Genomic DNA, 19,322 nt, shown 5'->3' on the forward strand with positions numbered 1-19,322 from the left:
ATGGGGCATAGATTTTCTAACACAGCATGTTAGATGAAATGATTTTGTGTACTTTGAAGTGGAAAATTCAATCAGAATTTTCCACACTTTTTAGTTAAAGCAACACTGTTATTTATTGATGAAAGGTGGACTGAGAAAAAAAACAGAATGCAAACACAGTAGACAACACATCTAGCATTATTCCTGGTCATAGAAAGAAATACTTTCTCTCATATAAATATAATGAAAGCTACCCAAGATAAAAAGGGTCTGCTTAAAGTACATACTATAGCATGCTGGGAACATATGCCAACTTGGTTAGCATGTGTGTAGGTAAAAACGGAATCTGACTTTTTAAGAGGTTTGTTTTTCATTGAGATGGACGCCATGCTTAATAAAAGGCAATTACAACTGCCCAGGTCAGCTATTTTGGCTTAGTTTTAAAGTAGCAGAGCTCATTTAAAAAGCACCTGAGCGTATCAGTAAGAAACTCCAGGATAGATTCCCTAAGCTTTCATTCAAGTAGGCTTAGAGAATATTTAAACATATTATTAGTTTTCATCTGTCTTTTGGTGCACGGGAGATACATCAGCATAACTGCCTATTATGTAGATGAACACTTTATACTTTCAAATTGTAAAACTTCAGGGTTGCAATGTCAGATTTGTGCATGAATATTTAAGATAGAATAATAACCTAATATTAGTGTGCTCAATGTGTACCAGTCACTTTTCTAGACACTTTATGTGTATTATTTAATCCACATCAAAACTGTGAGCTCTTCCTATCTATAATTTCCCGTGAGGGTAAGTAATTTGCTCAGGGCCATACTCTTAAGCCAGTCTCCTCCTGGGCCACTGTGCTTGGTGGCCTCCTTGTGGCCCTGCGCCCTCAATGCATTCATTGGTGGGCCAAAGGACTCCATGGGTTAGCAACTTAATTCAGTTAGCTAGCATATAGCACATTGGATTTTTATATTTAGATGAAAGAGACATATGTAGAATCTAAAATAATTGAACTTAAAAACAACAACACAGAGGAATGGTGGTCTCCAGGAGTGAGTTGGGGGACTAGGAGAGGTGTTGTTTAAGGGAACATACTTGTAACTAGTAGATAAATAAGTCCTGGAAATCGAATTCACAGCACAGTGATTATAGATCCCAAACCTGTATTATAAACATTAAGCTTGCTAAGAGACTAGATCTTAATTGTCCCCACTACTGGAGGAAATGATAATTATGTGACACAATAGAAGTGTTACTTAATGCTACAGTGGCAGTCATATTGCAATATAAATGAGTCATATCATTATGTTGTACACCTTAAACTTGTACAATGTTATATGTCAATTATATCTCCAAAAAGACATAATTCTTTAGCAGTCTGTTTTACTTAGTTACTGTTTTTATTCCGATTGATATATAATTCAATTCAGTGTAATTCCATTTATCTTTTCAAACTAGCCTTTAAAGCAACAGAACCATTTAAAAGTGTTAGCGAAAATTCATCAGCTTGTCTAGAGTGTGGCTTTGAAAGGCTGCCTATGACTGTATTCTTCAATGTTCTGAAGTTGATTTCCCCTCTTTGTTCATACTATTTTATAGTAGTGTCAGGTCTTACTTTCTTTCTTTTTTTTACTTATATTCTATAGGTAGTGAGTCCAGACTCAACTATCAATTCCAGGTTTCCAAGGTAATCCAGTGTAATTCAGTGTGAGGACACACAGCTTCTGTGAAACACAGTAATCATGTCAGCACAATAAGGCCCATCGTGCCTTTTATTTTTCAAAGGAAGAACCTAAAACCAAAGTGGAAGCCACCTAAGTTCACCCCTGAATTACAGGAGGAAGCATTCACATATTTTAAGGGGGAAATCTTCCTGCTTGTTAACGTATTTTTTCAGTTAACAAAAATAAGAGGCCATCTTATAAAAAAGTTCTTAGGTCTCAAATGTAAATGTCCACCCTTGTTGTAGTCCTTGTGATCAGAAAACATCACCAGGGGTCATTTTTATTTTGGGAGGATTCTGTATTTGCGGTGAGAACAGAATTTAGTCTTTGGGAAGAAGCAATTAAAAAAAAAATCTAAAACTTCACCCAGTTATAATATTTTCTGCTAATTAACGGCCACAAATGTGATGCCATTAAACTCGAAGTCTCTTTGGTTAACTTCAAAGTTATTAACACACATGGTGCAGCTCTCCCAAATCTATTTTGGAAAAGGGAACCACACCGGCAGATCTATAATCAATGCTTCCAGGGCTTTTGTTTCTCAAAGAACCTAATCCTAATTTAAGGAGCGTTTGGTCATTTTCTTTGGGTAACCAGCCCTGCTAATGCTGAGAGCTGGTGGCGCCAGGGTTGTCTTGATGCCCTGGTGTGCCCTGGGAGACACTGCTCCGAAGCTGACTTGCCCAGCTCAGTACTAACTATTTTGGGAGAGTATCAGAAATGTCTTTAGCTGCAAATAACAAAACATTCAACTAATAGCAACTTAAATAACTAAGGATTTATTATTTGCCACTTAAAAATTTCTGTTGGTTGAGTGTCCAGGTTGGTGTGGAATGGAAACACTGTCATCAAGGCTACTTTGGTCTTTGCTCGGCTGTCCTTAAGGTGAGGCCTCTGACCTTGAGCAAATCACAGCCCAATTTGTCCAAGATTCAGTTTCTGCAGCAGAAAAAAAGATGGTGGTCAGCCTTCCTGTAATTGCAGGGTCGGGGAAAGGCTGAAATACGTCCTGTGGGAGAAAATGTGTACACAGTGCCTGGGGCTTCCTAGAGCAAGGCTGATTTTTGACGCTGTGGCAGCAGCCAGGGCAGCACCTGTTTCCGCAGTGGTGATGGAGGGAAGATGTGAAGTAGAGAGTGGAGGAGCCTATCTATCCTGGGTTCTTCAGTCTTGGTGTTGCCAGTGCCAGCCAGCATACGTTCAGCTGATGTTACTTCAAATAGAACATTGGAAGAAATACAGTACTTTAGAAGAAGTCAGATACCGTACCCTTTCACAAATAGAACCTATTATTACTAAGTAAAATATATCCTGTAGAAGCCAATTGTTTATTTTATTCTGTGACCTCTTTACAATAAATTTCACTACCATTAACGGCTTAAGTCACATTATTGATTATTTGAATATGTGTGCCATTAATCTTCCATCGCCCTCTCATACATTTTATTATGTACATTTTAAGTGTCGTCTTTTGCATTTAGATGGAGAAGAATGGTCAGGCAAAAGCAGACGTGTGGGTATTAGCTTCATACAGCACTTCAAGAGCTCCCTAGAGCTGATTTGCCTGTAAATTTCTGTGCTAAAATGGGCTTTCAGAATAGTGACTGCTGAACTACGAGGTGTCCTTAGTAAATAAAAATGATTCATCTCAGCTGAATAAATCCACTTTCACTGGTCAGATAGTCTCATCCAATTCTCCTCCCCAGCTCTATAAAAAGCCTTTTTCTTTTTTGTATTAAGGTTGTCTGTGATTTTAATGGGACCTTTGAATTACCTGATTTTTAAAAATTGGTTCATAAAAGGATATTGATTTTTTAAATTGGGGTGATTGAAATATTGTTTATGGGCAAACTGGTTTTCATTGAAACCATTGTCAAGAAAACTCATGTAAACCTGCATTAAGATACACTTAAAAGTGATTACAACTTTTTCTTTTTAAACTCTTAATGCTGGACTCTGGATTGCACAGTGATGTCGGTGTGGAAATATGAGGGAACTGAAAGTTAAAAGTGAGAATCGGTTGAGTAGGGTTCTTTCTAGTTGCTTAATTTTTATTCCCAGTCATTGATGTTTACTTCTTTTCAAGGGCATTTTCCTGGGTAATGAGAAAATTCTAAACTCAAATAAGGCTTTCGAACATTGAAGAAGTTTGCTGCTGTTCTGTTGAAGAATCTTACAGATTTATAGTGGTCCTAAGAGGTGTCTCGTATCCACTATATTAACTAGCTTTTTAGAAGCTTATGAACATTGTAGCTTTTATTGATCCTAGGGAATTGTACCCACGATAAGCAATAAAAGTCGATGGTAACTTTCTTCCCATATAGGGGTGTGCAGATCAATATTTTGAATTTACTGTAATTTGCTGGTAATGGATGGAAGGACTGAAGAAATTGCGGAGCCTTGTGTGGCACAGCTGTGTAGTGTTGCCTTGTTATCTGAGCTCACTGTAGGTCACAGGCTTTCCCAAGCAACAAGAAACACAGCTAAGTGGCAGGGCTGATACGCGTATTTATCAAGAGCCTTCACATGTCTCTTCTAAGGGAAAAAAGAAAATCACAAAACTTGTCCATGATGACCTTAATTTTATAGTCCTAGAGGACCTCTAAATGGGCACTGCCTTAAAGATGATTAAAATCCTAAGTATCCAGCATCTGTGTTTGATCTCCTTCTGCCCGAGGAATTTTCCTGCTGATGAGTAATGGTGTGTGAGTTCACTGAAGCCTCATTTGTTTTGAATCTTCCAGTTGCTTCACAGACTGTGCCCAGGTTCTGCCCTGAGAGAGGAGGGCGGGTCCTGGGTACTTGCTCTTTGATTCCACCCAACCAGAGCTCTCGCTTGTGCTCTAGGGTGTCTCTCCTTCTGTGAGAGAGATCTGGGGTGCTCTCCTGTTCAAATGTAGGCCAGGAGTTTTCATGAATCTTCTCAACACCTTATGACATAAACTGTAGTAGCCTCATTTTATAATTTAGGAAACCGAGAAGTTAAGGGAAGCTTTCAAGGGCACTTTCAGCATTAGCTAAGATTAGACTATAGGGCCAAAACTGGTTTGGCTCAGTGGATAGAGCGTCGGCCTGCGGACTGAAGGGTCCCGGGTTCCATTCCGGTCAAGGGCATGTACCTGGGTTGCGGGCACATCCCCAGTGGGGAGTGTGCAGGAGGCAGCTGATCGATGTTTCTCTCTCGTCGATGTTTCTAGCTCTCTATCTCTCTCCCTTCCTCTCTGTAGAAAATCAATAAAATATATTAAAAAAAAAAAAAGATTAGACTATACGTAGGTCTGAATCTAGGTTTTGTGCATGAATCACTGTGAAGTATACAATTCGCTTAAATAGGGATTTTTTTTTTTTTTTTTTTTTTTTTTTTTAGTGTAATGTTTGGTTGGTCTTGTTTAGCTTCATTTGTTGTGAAGCATTGTGGCTTCCTAATGTGATCAAAACTGGTTTCCTTAATTTCAAAAATGACATACGTCCACTTGAAAGAAATAGTTCTTCTGTTCTTTGAGCACAAAATAAGCACAGAAAATACAATATGACTGTGAGGTAGAAGCTAACAACTTAGAGGAAATAAGTGCATTTCTCTTAATATGTAAGAGGCACTCAATAAACTGGGGATGTTGTTAATATACTAGAGGCCTGATGCACGAAATTCATGCAAGAGTAGGCCTTCGCAGCCCCAGCTTCGTCCGGAAGGTCTTCCGGATGGTCGTTCCGCTGTTCGGTTGATTTGCATATTATGTTTTTATTATTATAGATGTTCTAGTTGTTATTTGGCAAACTCTGCAGGGAAACATGGAAACTTTTGACTTAGGAGGCAGATATCCCCTATAGAATACTGAGTTGTATATAAATATCTCGTTCCCAAGCTTAATTTATTGACGTCCAGGGTATAACATGTTAGGAAGCATCAAAAACCACAGTAATTGACTGGAAAGGAAGCTTGTTTCGTTTGCTCATTTACTTTGGGGTTAGCTGATTATTTGACTTGTTACGCTTTTCTCCTTTAAAAGGCCTGTGTTAAAAGTAATGTATTTGCAAGGCTTTGCTCCAAGTAAAATCAGAATCTATAAAAATAATTTAAGTGTGAAATTTGCTTAGAAAGAGCTGCAAAGATCTTTTGTATCCCTCCCTCCTAGCGTGATTGCCAGCCAGTGTGTTATCAACTATGAATGCAGCTTGGTGCCCTTCATGAGGGGAGTCCACAGTACAAATACACCGGGTCTTACTTGGTGATGAAAAGTAATTAAACTGCCCAGCACTAAGGCTGATATGGATTCAAGGACAAGCTAAGCCATTTACCCAGCTCCGTGACCTTGTGTAAGCTGCTTAACCTGCCTCCGCCTCAGTTCCCTAAAGTGGAGATAATAGTGAAGATTCAATAAGATAATGTATGTTACTCCGCAGGAAATGTTAGGCACTGCTGTTCAGCACACGAAGGCAGATGCATTTAGTAAAGAAAAACAGTTTCCACCATTTGTGTAAAAATTTAAAGTGGGAAAGGGGGTTGGTGTTTAACTTCCATGCAAGAAAGACCTGGAATGGCAACCTTTGCTTTTATCTTAATTTTGCAACTTGCTCTCATGTTCCTGTCCATCACTGAGCTAACTTCAGTGGTTTCTGCCATCCCCTCATTTACATTCAGATTGCCATTATTTAACTTCTGGAAGGCCCCCAGTGCGCTAGGATGTCCCCTTTTCCCTAATCTCTGCATGGTGCACCTTGTCTTTAGCTCCAGAAGTTAAGCATTCCTGCTCTTCTCCTGCAAATTCTGTGCACAGGTTTGTCTCTTGAATTTGCCCTTCTCCACCCTCCCCACTGCCTCTTTCTTTGGTCTTGGTAATTGGTCCTGAATCCTGGACAGTGGAATAAGCCCCTAATTCCTTTCCCATTTGTTCCCAGTGAGCCCTTTAGCACCCTGATGCCAGAGTGATCCCCTTGAACGTGCTGATTCGGCCATGTTTTCTCCTGTTTAAAGTGTCCCATGAGTTCCCCTTGTCCATAGGACAAAGGCAGACCCTTCTAAAAACCTCCTATGACTTGGCCCTGTCCCTGCATCCATACTCATGTCCTAGTGGTGGTTACTTTCTCCCCTGTCCCAGCCATTCCAGTCTTCCCAAGAGCTGTGTACGGTTCACTCCCCCTGGCCTTGCTACATCTGTGCCCACTTCTGGAATGCCCCTCTCCTCGCCCACACCTGAGGCTGCCTAGCCAACTCCCAGATGACGCTTAATAAAGCCGAGGCTCAAGTATTGTGTCACTTGGGAATATTTGAATCCCAAGGAACAGAAAACACAAGTTAAACTGCTTTAAACAATAAAGGGACTTGATTGGCTGGTGTAACTGAGAAATCAGGTAATTGGCAAGGCTAGAACCATTGTCTCAAAGATAGCACCCAACAACCAGTTTCTGTCTGTTTCTTGTATGCCACCTTTCATGTCTATCAAGTAGTGGCCATTAGATTCCTAGGGTGAATGATGCCCCTTCTTTCCTGCTAGTTCTCTTGGAAAAGGAAAGGGAGTTCTTTCCCAGGAATCCCCAGCAAACATTGTTTTGCATCTTGTTTTCCCAGACTGAATCTCCGACCATCTTTGAACCAGTTGCTTTGTCCAAGCCATGAGTGTTGCCATTAGCTTAATTTAACCTGCGCTTACTCTGGAGGTTGAGCATAATGTCAGTTCCGCCAGATTTTGTCATCATGAATAATGGGGACCATCACTGGGGGAGAAACAGTCCTGACCCCTCCGCCCTTCGTACTGCTGCGTACTTTTAAAAGACCTCTGTTCCAGGCCTTTCCACACTACACTAGTATTTTATAGCGAGTACCGTCCTTTATCAACCCAGTGTCTCTAATGTTTACCTGATGCTAAATTTTTAACACATATTTCAAATATATATGCACAAACTTTGGTTTATGACTGTGACCAATACCACATGTCTGATCTAACTAGGCATTTGTTAGTGGCCTTATCATGACATTAGGAAAGTAAAACAAGGACACACACACCGAGTACCACAGGGACCTGGGCAGTAAATGCCTTGACGCTGCTCACTTAGATTGAGTGGTACAGACGTTATCAGCATGTGGTCCCCACGTATCGGGGCAGCCGCACTCCTCGCTTTGCCTGCAATTGCTTCGCCTGCCTGGTATTTGCAGCTCCTGTTCACAAGGTCTTGGCCACAGCACAGTCATTTCTCTCACTTTATTACCATCACATCTGATTCCAATTTGCTACCAAATTGAGTTTCCAGTCCCGAGCCTGACATTCAAGCCGTCAGGTGGATTAGCTCCTCCGGCTCGGTTAGCTTGGAAGCGTCAGGTCAGCTGACAGCGGCCTATTGAATGTCCTTGCCCCTCATCTCTGAGCCCGGGCTGCTGTCCCTCGGAGCCGCAGTGCTGGGCTGCACTCCATAACCTTTCTTCTTGTTTAGAACTCATAATTCTAGACAAACTCAAAAGACTGATTAAAAACAGAGCTGGTGTTTATCCCTTATCTTGTTGTTTCAGCGTTTTTTCCCCCCCAGAGCAGAGCAGCCAGTGGACGGTGGAGTCATTTGGTGAAATATGATTGATCCAACTCTTTGGGATCACTCATTATGCCTTTTCCCTTTTATAGTGATCTATTTGCATATAAAGTTGAAGTGACGTCTGACATTTTCTTTCTGTTGTTAATGCTAACATCTCAGGTACCCTTCCTTTTCTTTAATCTGCTGAATCCAGTAAGAGTCAATTTACTGCACAGAGTAGTGTTTCTTTATTGGACCCCTTGGCGTCTTGCTGTGCAGTGGGTCTCTAAGTCTTTTCTACAAGGAACAGTCCGGTGAACAAGTACTTCTAGGAAGGTCTCTCATTTCTTTTTAAAATCTGAATACAAAACTAACTTCTCAGGGCTTGTCAGAGCCAAAATGCACAAATAGAAAGTTACTCATTGGTTTTGCATTTCCATTGCAGTTCTGAAGAAAAACTGTCATAGTCAGAGGCTTTAGTCAGGGAAGGTATATTTACGTTTCAGAATCAGGGAGCCAAGTTCAGCAAACACTATAATTTCATGGAGCTAACCAAGGCTTAAGCAATAAAGCAAAACAAAACAGCAAAAAAAGCATTTCACCACTGACCCCTACAGACCTTGAAAGAAAGTTTGCTATTGGAAGAAGGAAAAAGGTACTCTGTTCCTAAAATTGTTGATAGTTTCTTCTTGCAATTAAACAGTGATGTGATTATTATAACCCTGTATCAAAATGCATTTGCCACTTAATCAGTCCGGCATCATATCTAAAGCAGTTATCCTCCCCTCCAGCCTGCGACGCTCAGGCCATGTTCTGTGGAGCGAACTGCATTGTCTGGAAGTGAGATCTCAGGCCACTGTCCTGGTAGGCATTGAAGGAGCCCATAAAAATAGAGAACAGGAAAGGTGAGTTTGAAGCTGAGGGGAAAACACTTTTCAAAAGATAATGCTTGAGCTCCTGCAAGGCAAAAACATAAATTATAGTTATGGGAATGGAAAACCAAATTAGCCGAGTCTTTAGAGTTTATAGTGTGTCCTTTTTGAATTTAAATAGTCCAGTAACTCATTGCTTCCTATTCTTTAATTATTGTCATCAGGTAATCATTCTTGAGTACCCTGGATTTGAAAACTTCATTAATGGGTGGAGGTACTTCTGTGTCCCTTTGTGTTTATTTGCTTGCTTGTTGTTGTTTTCCCACAGCCCCTCTGTAGTTAGGTTCATAATGGTCTTAATTAGAGATAAGTGCGAGAGCACCCTTTTAAAGCTAGAAAGTGCTCTATTAATTGGTGTTGCTGTCTAGTTACCTTTTTAGAGGTTCATTAACCTACTGCAAATATCCTAAGTCATAATTCACATTTATTTAAAAAATAACACCAGAAAGAAGTCTTTTGATTTATTTTTAAAAATAAAGTGTAATTTGGGTATGCACAATGTTTTGTCATGAGTCTGTTTCTGTTGGGGACAAATTGTCTGACTTAACTGTTCTTTTCATTTCACAAGAGTAGACCTTTGCAGCCCCGGCTGCCTCGGCCGGCCCTCACAGCCCCTCTTCGGGCTTCATCCGGAATGTCGTCCCGACGGTCGTTCCAACTGTTCGGCTGTTCAGTTGATTTGCATATTATGCTTTTATTATTATAGATAATCCCGCAAGACGTTTCCTCCTTATGACTGTTAATTCTTTGGATAAGGCCTTTGGTTCATCAGATTTGTCTTATGCTCAATTATAGGGCCAGGTAACTCAACTCAGTATTTTACTGTCATTGCTTTGTGAGGAGTGGTGTCTCCTGCTCTGGAATGTAGGTAAACAGTGTTTGTATCTTGAACACAATAGATAAAAAGAACAATATAAGGAGGGATCCAGCATAAAATTATGACATTAAAATTTCTTATGTATAGCAAATGCCAAATTATGCATAAGAAAGGACAATACATTTCTTGTTATCCATTTCCTGTCCCAGTGGCCTGAGGAAATGTGGCTTCTCATATAAATCTTTGTGTTTTTTTCTGTTGCAGAAGGAGCTAAGTCTTCCCAGGAGAGGAAGTTTGTAAGTAGCACGATTCTGTTCCTTTTTTGGGGGGTGTTGGGAGGAGGGGGGAAGGTACAGTTTGTAAAGTGATTATTCTCTGACTTGTTAGATTTTCAGTGGCAAATGGAAAATGAATGATAATCAACCAAATTAGGAAAACCAAAAAGTGCGTTTCTTTATAAATGTTCAATATTAGTGATTTCAAGGTAACTTGAAAGTTTTCAGGTTGTTTTTCTTTTCCTTACTGGCATTGTAAACAAAAATGCATATTTATTCCTAGAAGAATCTTAATTTAAATTTTAAAATTCTATGTAAACAAGCAAAAACATTATTTGGTCTGCAGATGGTATAAATTGGTCTGAATCAAGAATTATGATCTGGAAATCTCTGATTGTTCTTTATACTATGGATTTCATGCAGAGTAAATAATGCAGTTTATATTTGAATTAAGGAAGACTTTGAATGAACTGAGCTCTCTACTGTTAGATCTAGGTCTTAATGAACTGATCCTTGTAAGGCTTTTGTATTTAAATAGCAGATTTATAACTCTTGACCTGATTTCTTCATAGTGGTTTTCAGCCTTTTCTTTGCATACATCTTCCTTTTAGCCTTTAATAGCTCACACTTTTTTTTCTGTTTCTGAATTAGTATGTTTTCTATAAACTATTAAAGTAATGTTAATTAGCAAATTACATTCCCCATATCTGTTTAAGGGCCAAATCTCTGTTAATATTTGTGCAAGTCTCAATTCTGTTAATGTTAACATGAGTTGATGGGGGGAATATAAAGAAAATATTAAATTTCTCTACTTTAGAGTATGAATCTTTAATAAAAAATTAAAAATGATGGCCTAGATTTGTTTGGAGTCTATGCTCTGACTACTCAATAAAAGAAAGTTAGAATTACACTTAAGCCATTTAAAATCCCCTTCCTAATAAAAGTCAGTGATCAGTTAGAATATGGGAATAAAGCATAGTACATATCTCAACAGAAATCTACACTTTTTATTATTAGAGAAATTAATACTTCTAAGTGAAGCAAACCAAAAATAAGCACGTTATTTTGAATTTTCAATTAAATCCAAATATCCCCCAAAGAATTAATGATGTATGATATAGATGTTCTGGGACTTACCGTCACTCAGCATTTTCCGTGACCACCAGACAGATGCCAGTAATTACTCTTCTCATGCAAGGTTCTTTTATGACTTTGAGAAAAGAAAATACTTTTAAAAATAAATGGTACAATGGTTTAAATACAAATCGAATGAAGAAGGGCACAAGTGTGTCTTTATTAGGTATTGATGCTTGCCAACATAATGGTACCTGATTATTAAACCTGCTACCACTTTCTCAGTTTATTTACTGCATAAATGCTTTCAGATCTCTTAGCACCTTCTCCCAGAAAGAATAGGGATTTGATCCCAATGTGCTGTGGAATCTTCTTTCTATGGGAACAGTGAGCAGTGGCATGGTGTGCTATATTCCTCATTACCTCTGATTACACAGAGATGGGACTGAACCTGTCGGGGTGTGCACCTTCGGACAGCCTGCGCTCTTCCAAGGGGCTTTTGTTGTATCTGCCGCTTCTGATTTGTATGTTTTGAAAGATAATATTTAAAAAATGCATTTACATCATTGAGACACATGAATTCATCAGATTAAAAACATTATTTTAAGTAAGCTTAAAGATAATTTTATGTCTAGAATCATAGGAACATAATATTTAGATATATATTAAGTTTTTATAAATAAGAGACAGAAAATAGGCATTTTAAATTACAAATCCTATATAATAAAAGCCTAATTGCAAATAGACCAAACAGCAGAATGACCGGTTGCTATGATGCACACTGACCACCAGGGGGCAGATGCTCAATGCAGGAGCTGCCCCCTGGTGGTCAGTGAGCTCCCACAGGGGGGTAGGGGGGAGCGCCGCTCAGCCAGAAGCCAGACTCACAGCTGGCAAGTGCAGTGGCAGTGGAGGGAGCCTCTCCTGACTCCGCTGTAGGCGGGCGGTAAGGAGCAAGGGGTCCCGGACTGCAAGAGCCCCGGACTGTGAGATGGATGTCTGACTGCCAGCAGGCGGACATCCCCCGACGGGTCCCAGACTGTGAGAGAGTGAAGACCAGGCTGAGGGAAACCCCCCTCACCCAATGCACGAATTTTGTGCACCGGGCCTCTAGTTTAAAAAAAGCAAACCATATTCTGTTTAAGAAAAAATAAATTTAGATCCTCACTAGTTTATAATTTATTATCATTTTCTCAAGAACTATCTGAAGTCTGCGCTGATTCATATATGACTTAAAAGGTTGCAAAGGCAATGACTCTGAACTTTTTTTTTTTTTTTTTTTTTTTTTTAATGGTGCAAAGGGCAACAGACCAGAGAAGTCAAGGGAATTAACTTTCTGGATGAGATGTTACTAAATAATCAAGTGATCCCAGATCAATTTTCCAGAGACTTTTCCAGCCCATTACCAACTTCAAGGCCACAGATTCCATCTCTGTTCTGGCCCCTGGGGTAGCTGGATTTGCATTCGCCCTCTTCTTCCTTTCAAAGAGGAATTTAGCCATTTGCCAAGGCTCTTAATCCCAGATTCTTCCAGCACTTTTCCTCTTTTTCAGTGGAACTGAAGTTGCCATACTCTTTGCTAGCCTTCCTCTCAGCTGCCTCTCAAAATCTATGCATCCTTTAAATAGATCATGATATAGTTATATAATGAAATACTATACAGCAGGCAGAATGAATGATCTAGAGCAGTGGTTCTCAACCTTGGCTGCACATTAGAATCACCTGGGAATCTTTTTAAAATCCTGATTTCTGGGCCTCATCCTCCGGGAATTCTGTTTCTTTGTTACTAATGTTGTGGCCTCACCCCATAACAAAGAAACAGAATTTCCAGAGGATGAGGCCCAGAAATCAGGATTTTAAAAAGATTCCCAGGTGATTTTAATGTGCAGCCAAGGTTGAGAACCACTACTCTAGAGTATATGTATCAATGAATGTAACTATCAAAAATAGAATGCTGAGCAGAGTTAAAAGCACATTCGAGGTATAAGATAGTATTTTCATTGTAAAGTTTAAACATATGCAAAGCAAGATAGACTATTATTTCTGGATACAAACACCTACAGTCAAAGTCTAAAAACATTCATGGGAAGCATTTTTACAATACAGCATACTTATCAGTGCAGGGAGTGAAAGAAATGGAATTTGAGAAAGCCCTATCATTAATGTGGTGGTGTATTCGTGGGTGTTTGTAATCTTCCCTCTACATTTTGATATTCTTGGATTATGTTACTTAAATTTTTCAGTAATTATATGCAGGTGGAATTCTAACTTCTTTACCCAAATACTTATGGAGACTTAAAGATAATTTGGAGAAAAATTTTGCAGTGATTAGAATAGCTGCTGTGGCCGTACCTGTTGGTTAATGCCAAAATCCTAGGGAGAGTTATGATGATAAATTTTGGTACTTGAAGTACTTTATGGTAGACTGACTAACCTGGAGGTTGAAGGGGTAAGGCAAATGAGATGATAGCATATATAATGTACAGTGTGACATTTCACTGCAGACCTAGATTTGTTGTTTTGATTTAGTCTTTTAAGAGAAATGACTCTAACAATTCTTTGTTTTCCACAAGCTGGCCTGCAGGGTAAGGTACACAGTGTAGATGTTTGTAGATCGTTTCCAAGTCTGTCTCCCCTTGCTAGACTGTGAGCTTCCCAGCCCAGTGAATCACCTGCTTTTTCACTCTAGTTCAGTGATGGTGAACCTTTTGAGCTCGGCGTGTCAGCATTTTGAAAAACCCTAACTTAACTCTGGTGCCGTGTCATATGTAGAAATTTTTTGATATTTGCAACCATAGTAAAACAAAGATTTATATTTTTGATATTTATTTTATATATTTAAATGCCATTTAACAAAGAAAAATCAACCAAAAAAATGAGTTCGCGTGTCACCTCTGACACGCGTGTCAATAGGTTTGCCATCACTGCTCTAGTTCTTCACAGTATCCACTACCTGAGGGCCAGGAGCTGCAAGCTCAGTCCTTCTTGATTTAAATTCAGTGTGCAACACATAGGCCCTCCTGACGTTCTTTTGATTTTTCTCATAATGCACATCTAAACTGTCCATATTTATGAAGGTGCCAGTAGAGCTGTGGGCCTGTCTCATATTTAGAACATGGGTCCTGAAAGGATGTTTCTAAGTGGAAAAACTCTCTGGGAGGTGTTTTCAGGCAGGGAAAGTGGAAAAAGGCTAAAAGCCTAAGGTGTGAGTTAATGGATGGTTCAGGGGCAAAACTGTTGTGTTCCTGGCAGCTACCCTTCATTTACAAAGGACCCCTTTGTGTTTGTTAATTGCCCAAGTCAACAGCTCTCCAAGATGCAGAGAGCTTCACTTTTCAGGGCATTCCCTAGAGAGAGGAGCAGGAATGGCTGGGCCAGCTTCCTTGCCTCCTCCAACCTTGCTTTGTAATGGACTTTCAGATTTCCCTACACAAGAGAAGGGAACTCGCTCTGTCTATTCTCAGCAAGTAAATTCTCCCTCCTACTTAAACTAGCCTTTCTTCTCCACCTTTCCATCGTGAGCACTGTTCCATGGAGCCCCACAGGGCTGGATTCATGCACCTCTCTGCAATTATCTATTTTAGTAGAAACAGTGGCTGACACTTGGCCAGTTTCTTGACTGGATGGGTTTTGGCCATACCCAGTTGACAGGGGTGTCCAGTGGCAGAGACCCAGAGAGAAGCAGCCCCTAGGTGCTCAGAAGCCCTGGAAAAGTGTGTTCTGCCTGCTGAGGAATTGCTGGAAGTATTGGAGTTACTAGAATGCAGCTTAGCCATCCTTATTGGCTTAGTTTAATTTATTGCTGCAGCCACAGTACTAGCATCTAGTAACTCTCTCTCTCTATGGAGTTGTGTTCCTTCTTCGTCACCCTTCCCTTTCATCATTGTTCTGGAAGTGGCAGGGCTCTTGCAGGGCTGGCCATGGAATCAGTAGTGCAGGTGTGCACTGTTGTACTCTATTTCCAGGTCTGCGAGGACGTTCACCTCCCTTTCCACAACAAAGTCAGGTGTCTGAGACACACCTGCCACAGTGCTGGACGTCCCAGGACTAGAAACCCATTCACTTGCATCTTAGTGATGTTTTCTCTTCAGTGTCTCACTGGAGTGCACGTACCTTGGGGCAGGGTGTCTCTGAGCTGCATTTAGCACAGCGGAAGACCATTCATTAAAGAATGACTACAGAGGGACAGGGTGACTGAGAGGGGAGCAGCTGTCGGGAACCTTTTTGCCACGTGTAAGTGAAGAAACGTATGAAAGGGCGAGGGATTTCTTTCAGTTCTTTCTGATTTTGTCTTTCTTGGGCAGGAGCAGGACAGGGTGTCCAAGTATGGGGTGGAAGATGGGAGTGAGCAGGAGAGGGTTTTGTCACAGAGAGGATAGGACCGCAGAGGCAAAGGACCTGATTGTTCCTAGAAACTTCTGGGTGAGCTGGGCCTGCTGGACTGAGGAGATAGTTTGTCTCATATTGATGTATTGAAAGGAGTAATGGACATATATAGGTTTGTGTACTTTTTAAAAAGAAGACATTCAGGCCGATTGTGTTTCAGCCAGAATATACTGCCTGGACGGACCCTTTGGGAAAGTAGTTTGAATAAAATGAGGCTATTCCAGAATACAAGGAGAGGGAATCACCTTGGCTTTACAACTGAGTTGAGTTAGATTTATGAGATTTTCAGCAAGGTGAAGGCAACGTTTCCTGAAAGAGAGGGAAAGAGCTTAATTCAAATAAAATAACATGTAAACCATATTTGGATGAGTTTAAAAATAAATTTAGTTTTCTTCATTGCACTTTCTTCTCTCCCATCCCCACAAATACTGAAGCAAGAATTTCAAAATATCTAATGTCGAAGCCAAATGGAAGTCCAATGTCGTTTTGAATGTTAGAAACCCAGAAACAAAAGAAAAACATGGAGTGTTGCATCCGAATTAGCATTTAAAGTGGCATGTTTATATAAAGAGAGCACGGTGTAATATATCCTGGGAGTAAAGAGAGGATTTCAGACTGTGAAGGAATGTCAATTGCATTTATATATTCATCGAATAGGCAGTTGGGTATTTGTATGTTTTTGCAGCATCCCTCATCACGCCTGCGTTCGTCTTCTGTGAAGTGGGGAGGAGAGCGGACCTGGGAGATAGAAACAGTGTAGGATTGATCATCTTCCCTTTGACAGTTGTAGGAAGACCTTAGCTTTGCTTCAGGGAGCTTTATCAGAATATGTGTGCATTTGCAAACACACTTGGGAATGCACAGCAGGATCTGTGTGTGTGTGTGTTTGGATGGAGGCAGGGGAAGCCCGAGGCTTGTGATTCTCAAGGTGAATCCAAAATGTCATCCCAATTAAGAACTATTGTTCTTAGGAGAGCTTTAGGGTGTAACAAAGGCACGAGGGGAAGTTTTCTATTTCATATTTACTAGAATAACTTTTAGCACACCTGAGTCAGATGGGAATTAGGGGAAGTTTTTAGTGAGCAATCCTTTTCAGCAAGGCATGGACAGGTCCACTGAAGCAGGCAGATGGCTGTGTTTTCTCACTAGTGCCACCTCCCAGGTCTGCTACTCCATGGGCATTTCAGGGCATGGACGCAGTAGCCACACTACCTGGGTTCCAACCATCTATCTGTCATTGAGCCAGCCGTGTGACCTTCAGAAAGTTATTTCACCTCTATGCGTTTTTAGTATTTCCCTCTGTAAAATGGGAATACTGTTCTCTCCTGGAGTGTTTTAAAGATTGTTTACCTGTTCATGTTTGTAAAGTGTTTATAACAGTGTTTGGCATGCATTATTTTATTAATAAATAAAACATATTGCAAGTGTTTTATTAAATAAATAAAATACATTGGGAATGAAGCTTTCCCCCAATCACTTATTTTTGTCCTGTAGAGTTAGACCACAATATAGGCTGAGGAAGTTCCTTTAAAATATATATATATATATTCCATTTTTATTGATTTTTTACAGAGAGGAAGGGAGAGGGATAGAGAGTTAGAAACATCGATCAGCTGCCTCCTGCACGCCCCCTACTGGGGATGTGCCCACAACCAAGGTACATGCCCTTGACCGGAATCGAACCTGGGACCCTTGAGTCCGCAGGCTGATGCTCTATCCACTGAGCCAAACCGGTTAGGGCTGAGGAAGTTCCTTTAAAGCTAGATCATTTGAGCTGCATTTTCTGAGGGACTGTTTACAAATCTTCTGTCAGTGGAGGTGTGATAAAGAGGTCAGTTGACCCCATATTTGTGGGAATCCACATTTACCCATGAAGGTCCACCCTGGTTACAAGTTTCCTAGGTGCCCTGTGGGGACAGACCCACAGGTGTTCTGTTCTGCATTATCAGGCTGTGAAGGAACAGGCTGTGCTAGCGGCCCCTCCTCCAGAGCAATTCATCCTTTTCGGCCTGCCCATCCTCAGTACGAAGACAGGTCACTTCTTGACACTGTGCTTTGGGACAGATAGGCTTTGAGGAAAGTGAAGTAGGATATTATAGATGTCCATGTGGAGACTTTTAATCCTAAGATGGCAAAGCTAGAAGAAACCTTAACAGAAATCTGATGAGAATACTTCTGTTTGGTAAGTGAGGGACCAGCTCCGAGGATTTGGGATTCGCCTGTGCTCAGAGAGCTCCTTGGCTATGAGCTGTGACTAGGATTTGGGGTTCCTACCCACCAGGAACTGGAAAGCACCCTTTGCTTCTTAAGGGCAAGTCTATTTTGTTAGAAGTAAGAGAACATCCGCAAGGATGTGGCTGCATTTTGTACTGTAAGATGTGAATTTTAGCACTGACATCCACAGCGTGGACCAAATAAAGGGGGCACTTCACAGACATGCTTGACTTCACCCGCTTGTCACGGTTTCTTTGAACATTTTACAAAGCATGGCCTCAACCTCTTCTTAAGAGTTTACTCTTAAAACTACAACCAAAGGGAAGACCTCAGAGTCTCACACCAGCACCACCGGGATGCTGTTTGCTCAGACAAATAAGAGACTTGTGACAGTCACACTGGTGGGACGTGGCGTTCCCAGCTGCAGTAACTGGCAGTCCCCAAATGGGTGCATACCTAATGAGACATTTGAGCTGGGCAGCTGCATTCTGTATTGTTCTCTGTACCCCATTGTGCTGCCTGGCCCTCTGGCTAACTGTGGGGAGGTGGGTGGTACCTGGAAGAGCTCATTGTGTCTTGGAGTTTCTCCTTACCTCTCTGCCCTTCTGACTCCTGACAGTTCAGCTCCCTGCTCTTTGCTCTTGCTGGCAGCCCACTGTCAGACCTTACCAGCTGGGTAAAGTTATTTCAGGGTTTCCTTCTCTGCTTTCTGCACAGGGGCTTCCCTCTGAGAATTTGGGAGGGTCATTTCTTTCATCTGAATTCACATGCATTGTCTTTACCATGTTGTTCTGTAAAGTCACCACTTCTGGAATGAGGTTGAGGACTTTTCCGTGCCGGTGTGGGAACCTAAGACATGCACATAGCACATGCCGGAAATGCACACTCCTTTTCCCAGGGGCCTTCTGGTTCAGCTTCTCCTACATCACCCAGGTAAATTTTGACCAAAGGACGTGTAGGCAGATAACTCTGTAAGCACAATTGCAGGAGAGAAAAAAAATGTTTTATTTAGCATATTCTCTGAATTTTATTTGCAAGTGGACATGGGTGGCATCCATTTGACCAAGCACAGAAGGACAAATTTTACTGTTTTAAGAATGAAAATCCTAAGAAGAAAATCAAAAATGCATATTCTATTCAGGGAAAGATTTTTAAATACCTTTATTCTAGGAATATAAATTCTTCTTTCAAGAACTATTTGCAGATTTAGTAGATGCTTATGTGAAGGTGTTCTTACCCTGTTGGAAAATATTCACTTGGCATATGCTTTGTGCTCTTCATTGTGCAGGAAAAATGATTTCTGACTTCCATGGTGCCATAGAGACCGACAGGATTAACCTTACGGTGACACTAGCACTGAATGCCGGACCCTCACAAAACCCTGATTTTCCAGTGCAGTCTTTATTGTCATCGGT

At 40.8% G+C, this 19,322-nt stretch overlaps 1 protein-coding gene across 3 annotated transcripts in view; it reads left to right on the forward strand.

Moving 5' to 3' along the window:
- MAST4 (microtubule associated serine/threonine kinase family member 4) overlaps positions 1-19,322 on the forward strand; it is a 514,811-nt gene that overhangs the window by 257,487 nt on the left and 238,002 nt on the right. For all 3 annotated transcript variants that reach the window (XM_070412101.1, XM_070412097.1, XM_070412098.1), the window contains one exon: positions 10,223-10,254. In XM_070412101.1, the coding sequence (XP_070268202.1) occupies positions 10,223-10,254 (32 nt within the window). The remainder of the gene's footprint in view (positions 1-10,222; positions 10,255-19,322) is intronic.

This window comes from Myotis yumanensis, unplaced genomic scaffold, assembly GCF_028538775.1.
Source record: "Myotis yumanensis isolate MYYU_CA2020_CCGP unplaced genomic scaffold, mMyoYum1.0.hap1 SCAF_4, whole genome shotgun sequence".
NCBI lineage: Eukaryota > Metazoa > Chordata > Mammalia > Chiroptera > Vespertilionidae > Myotis > Myotis yumanensis.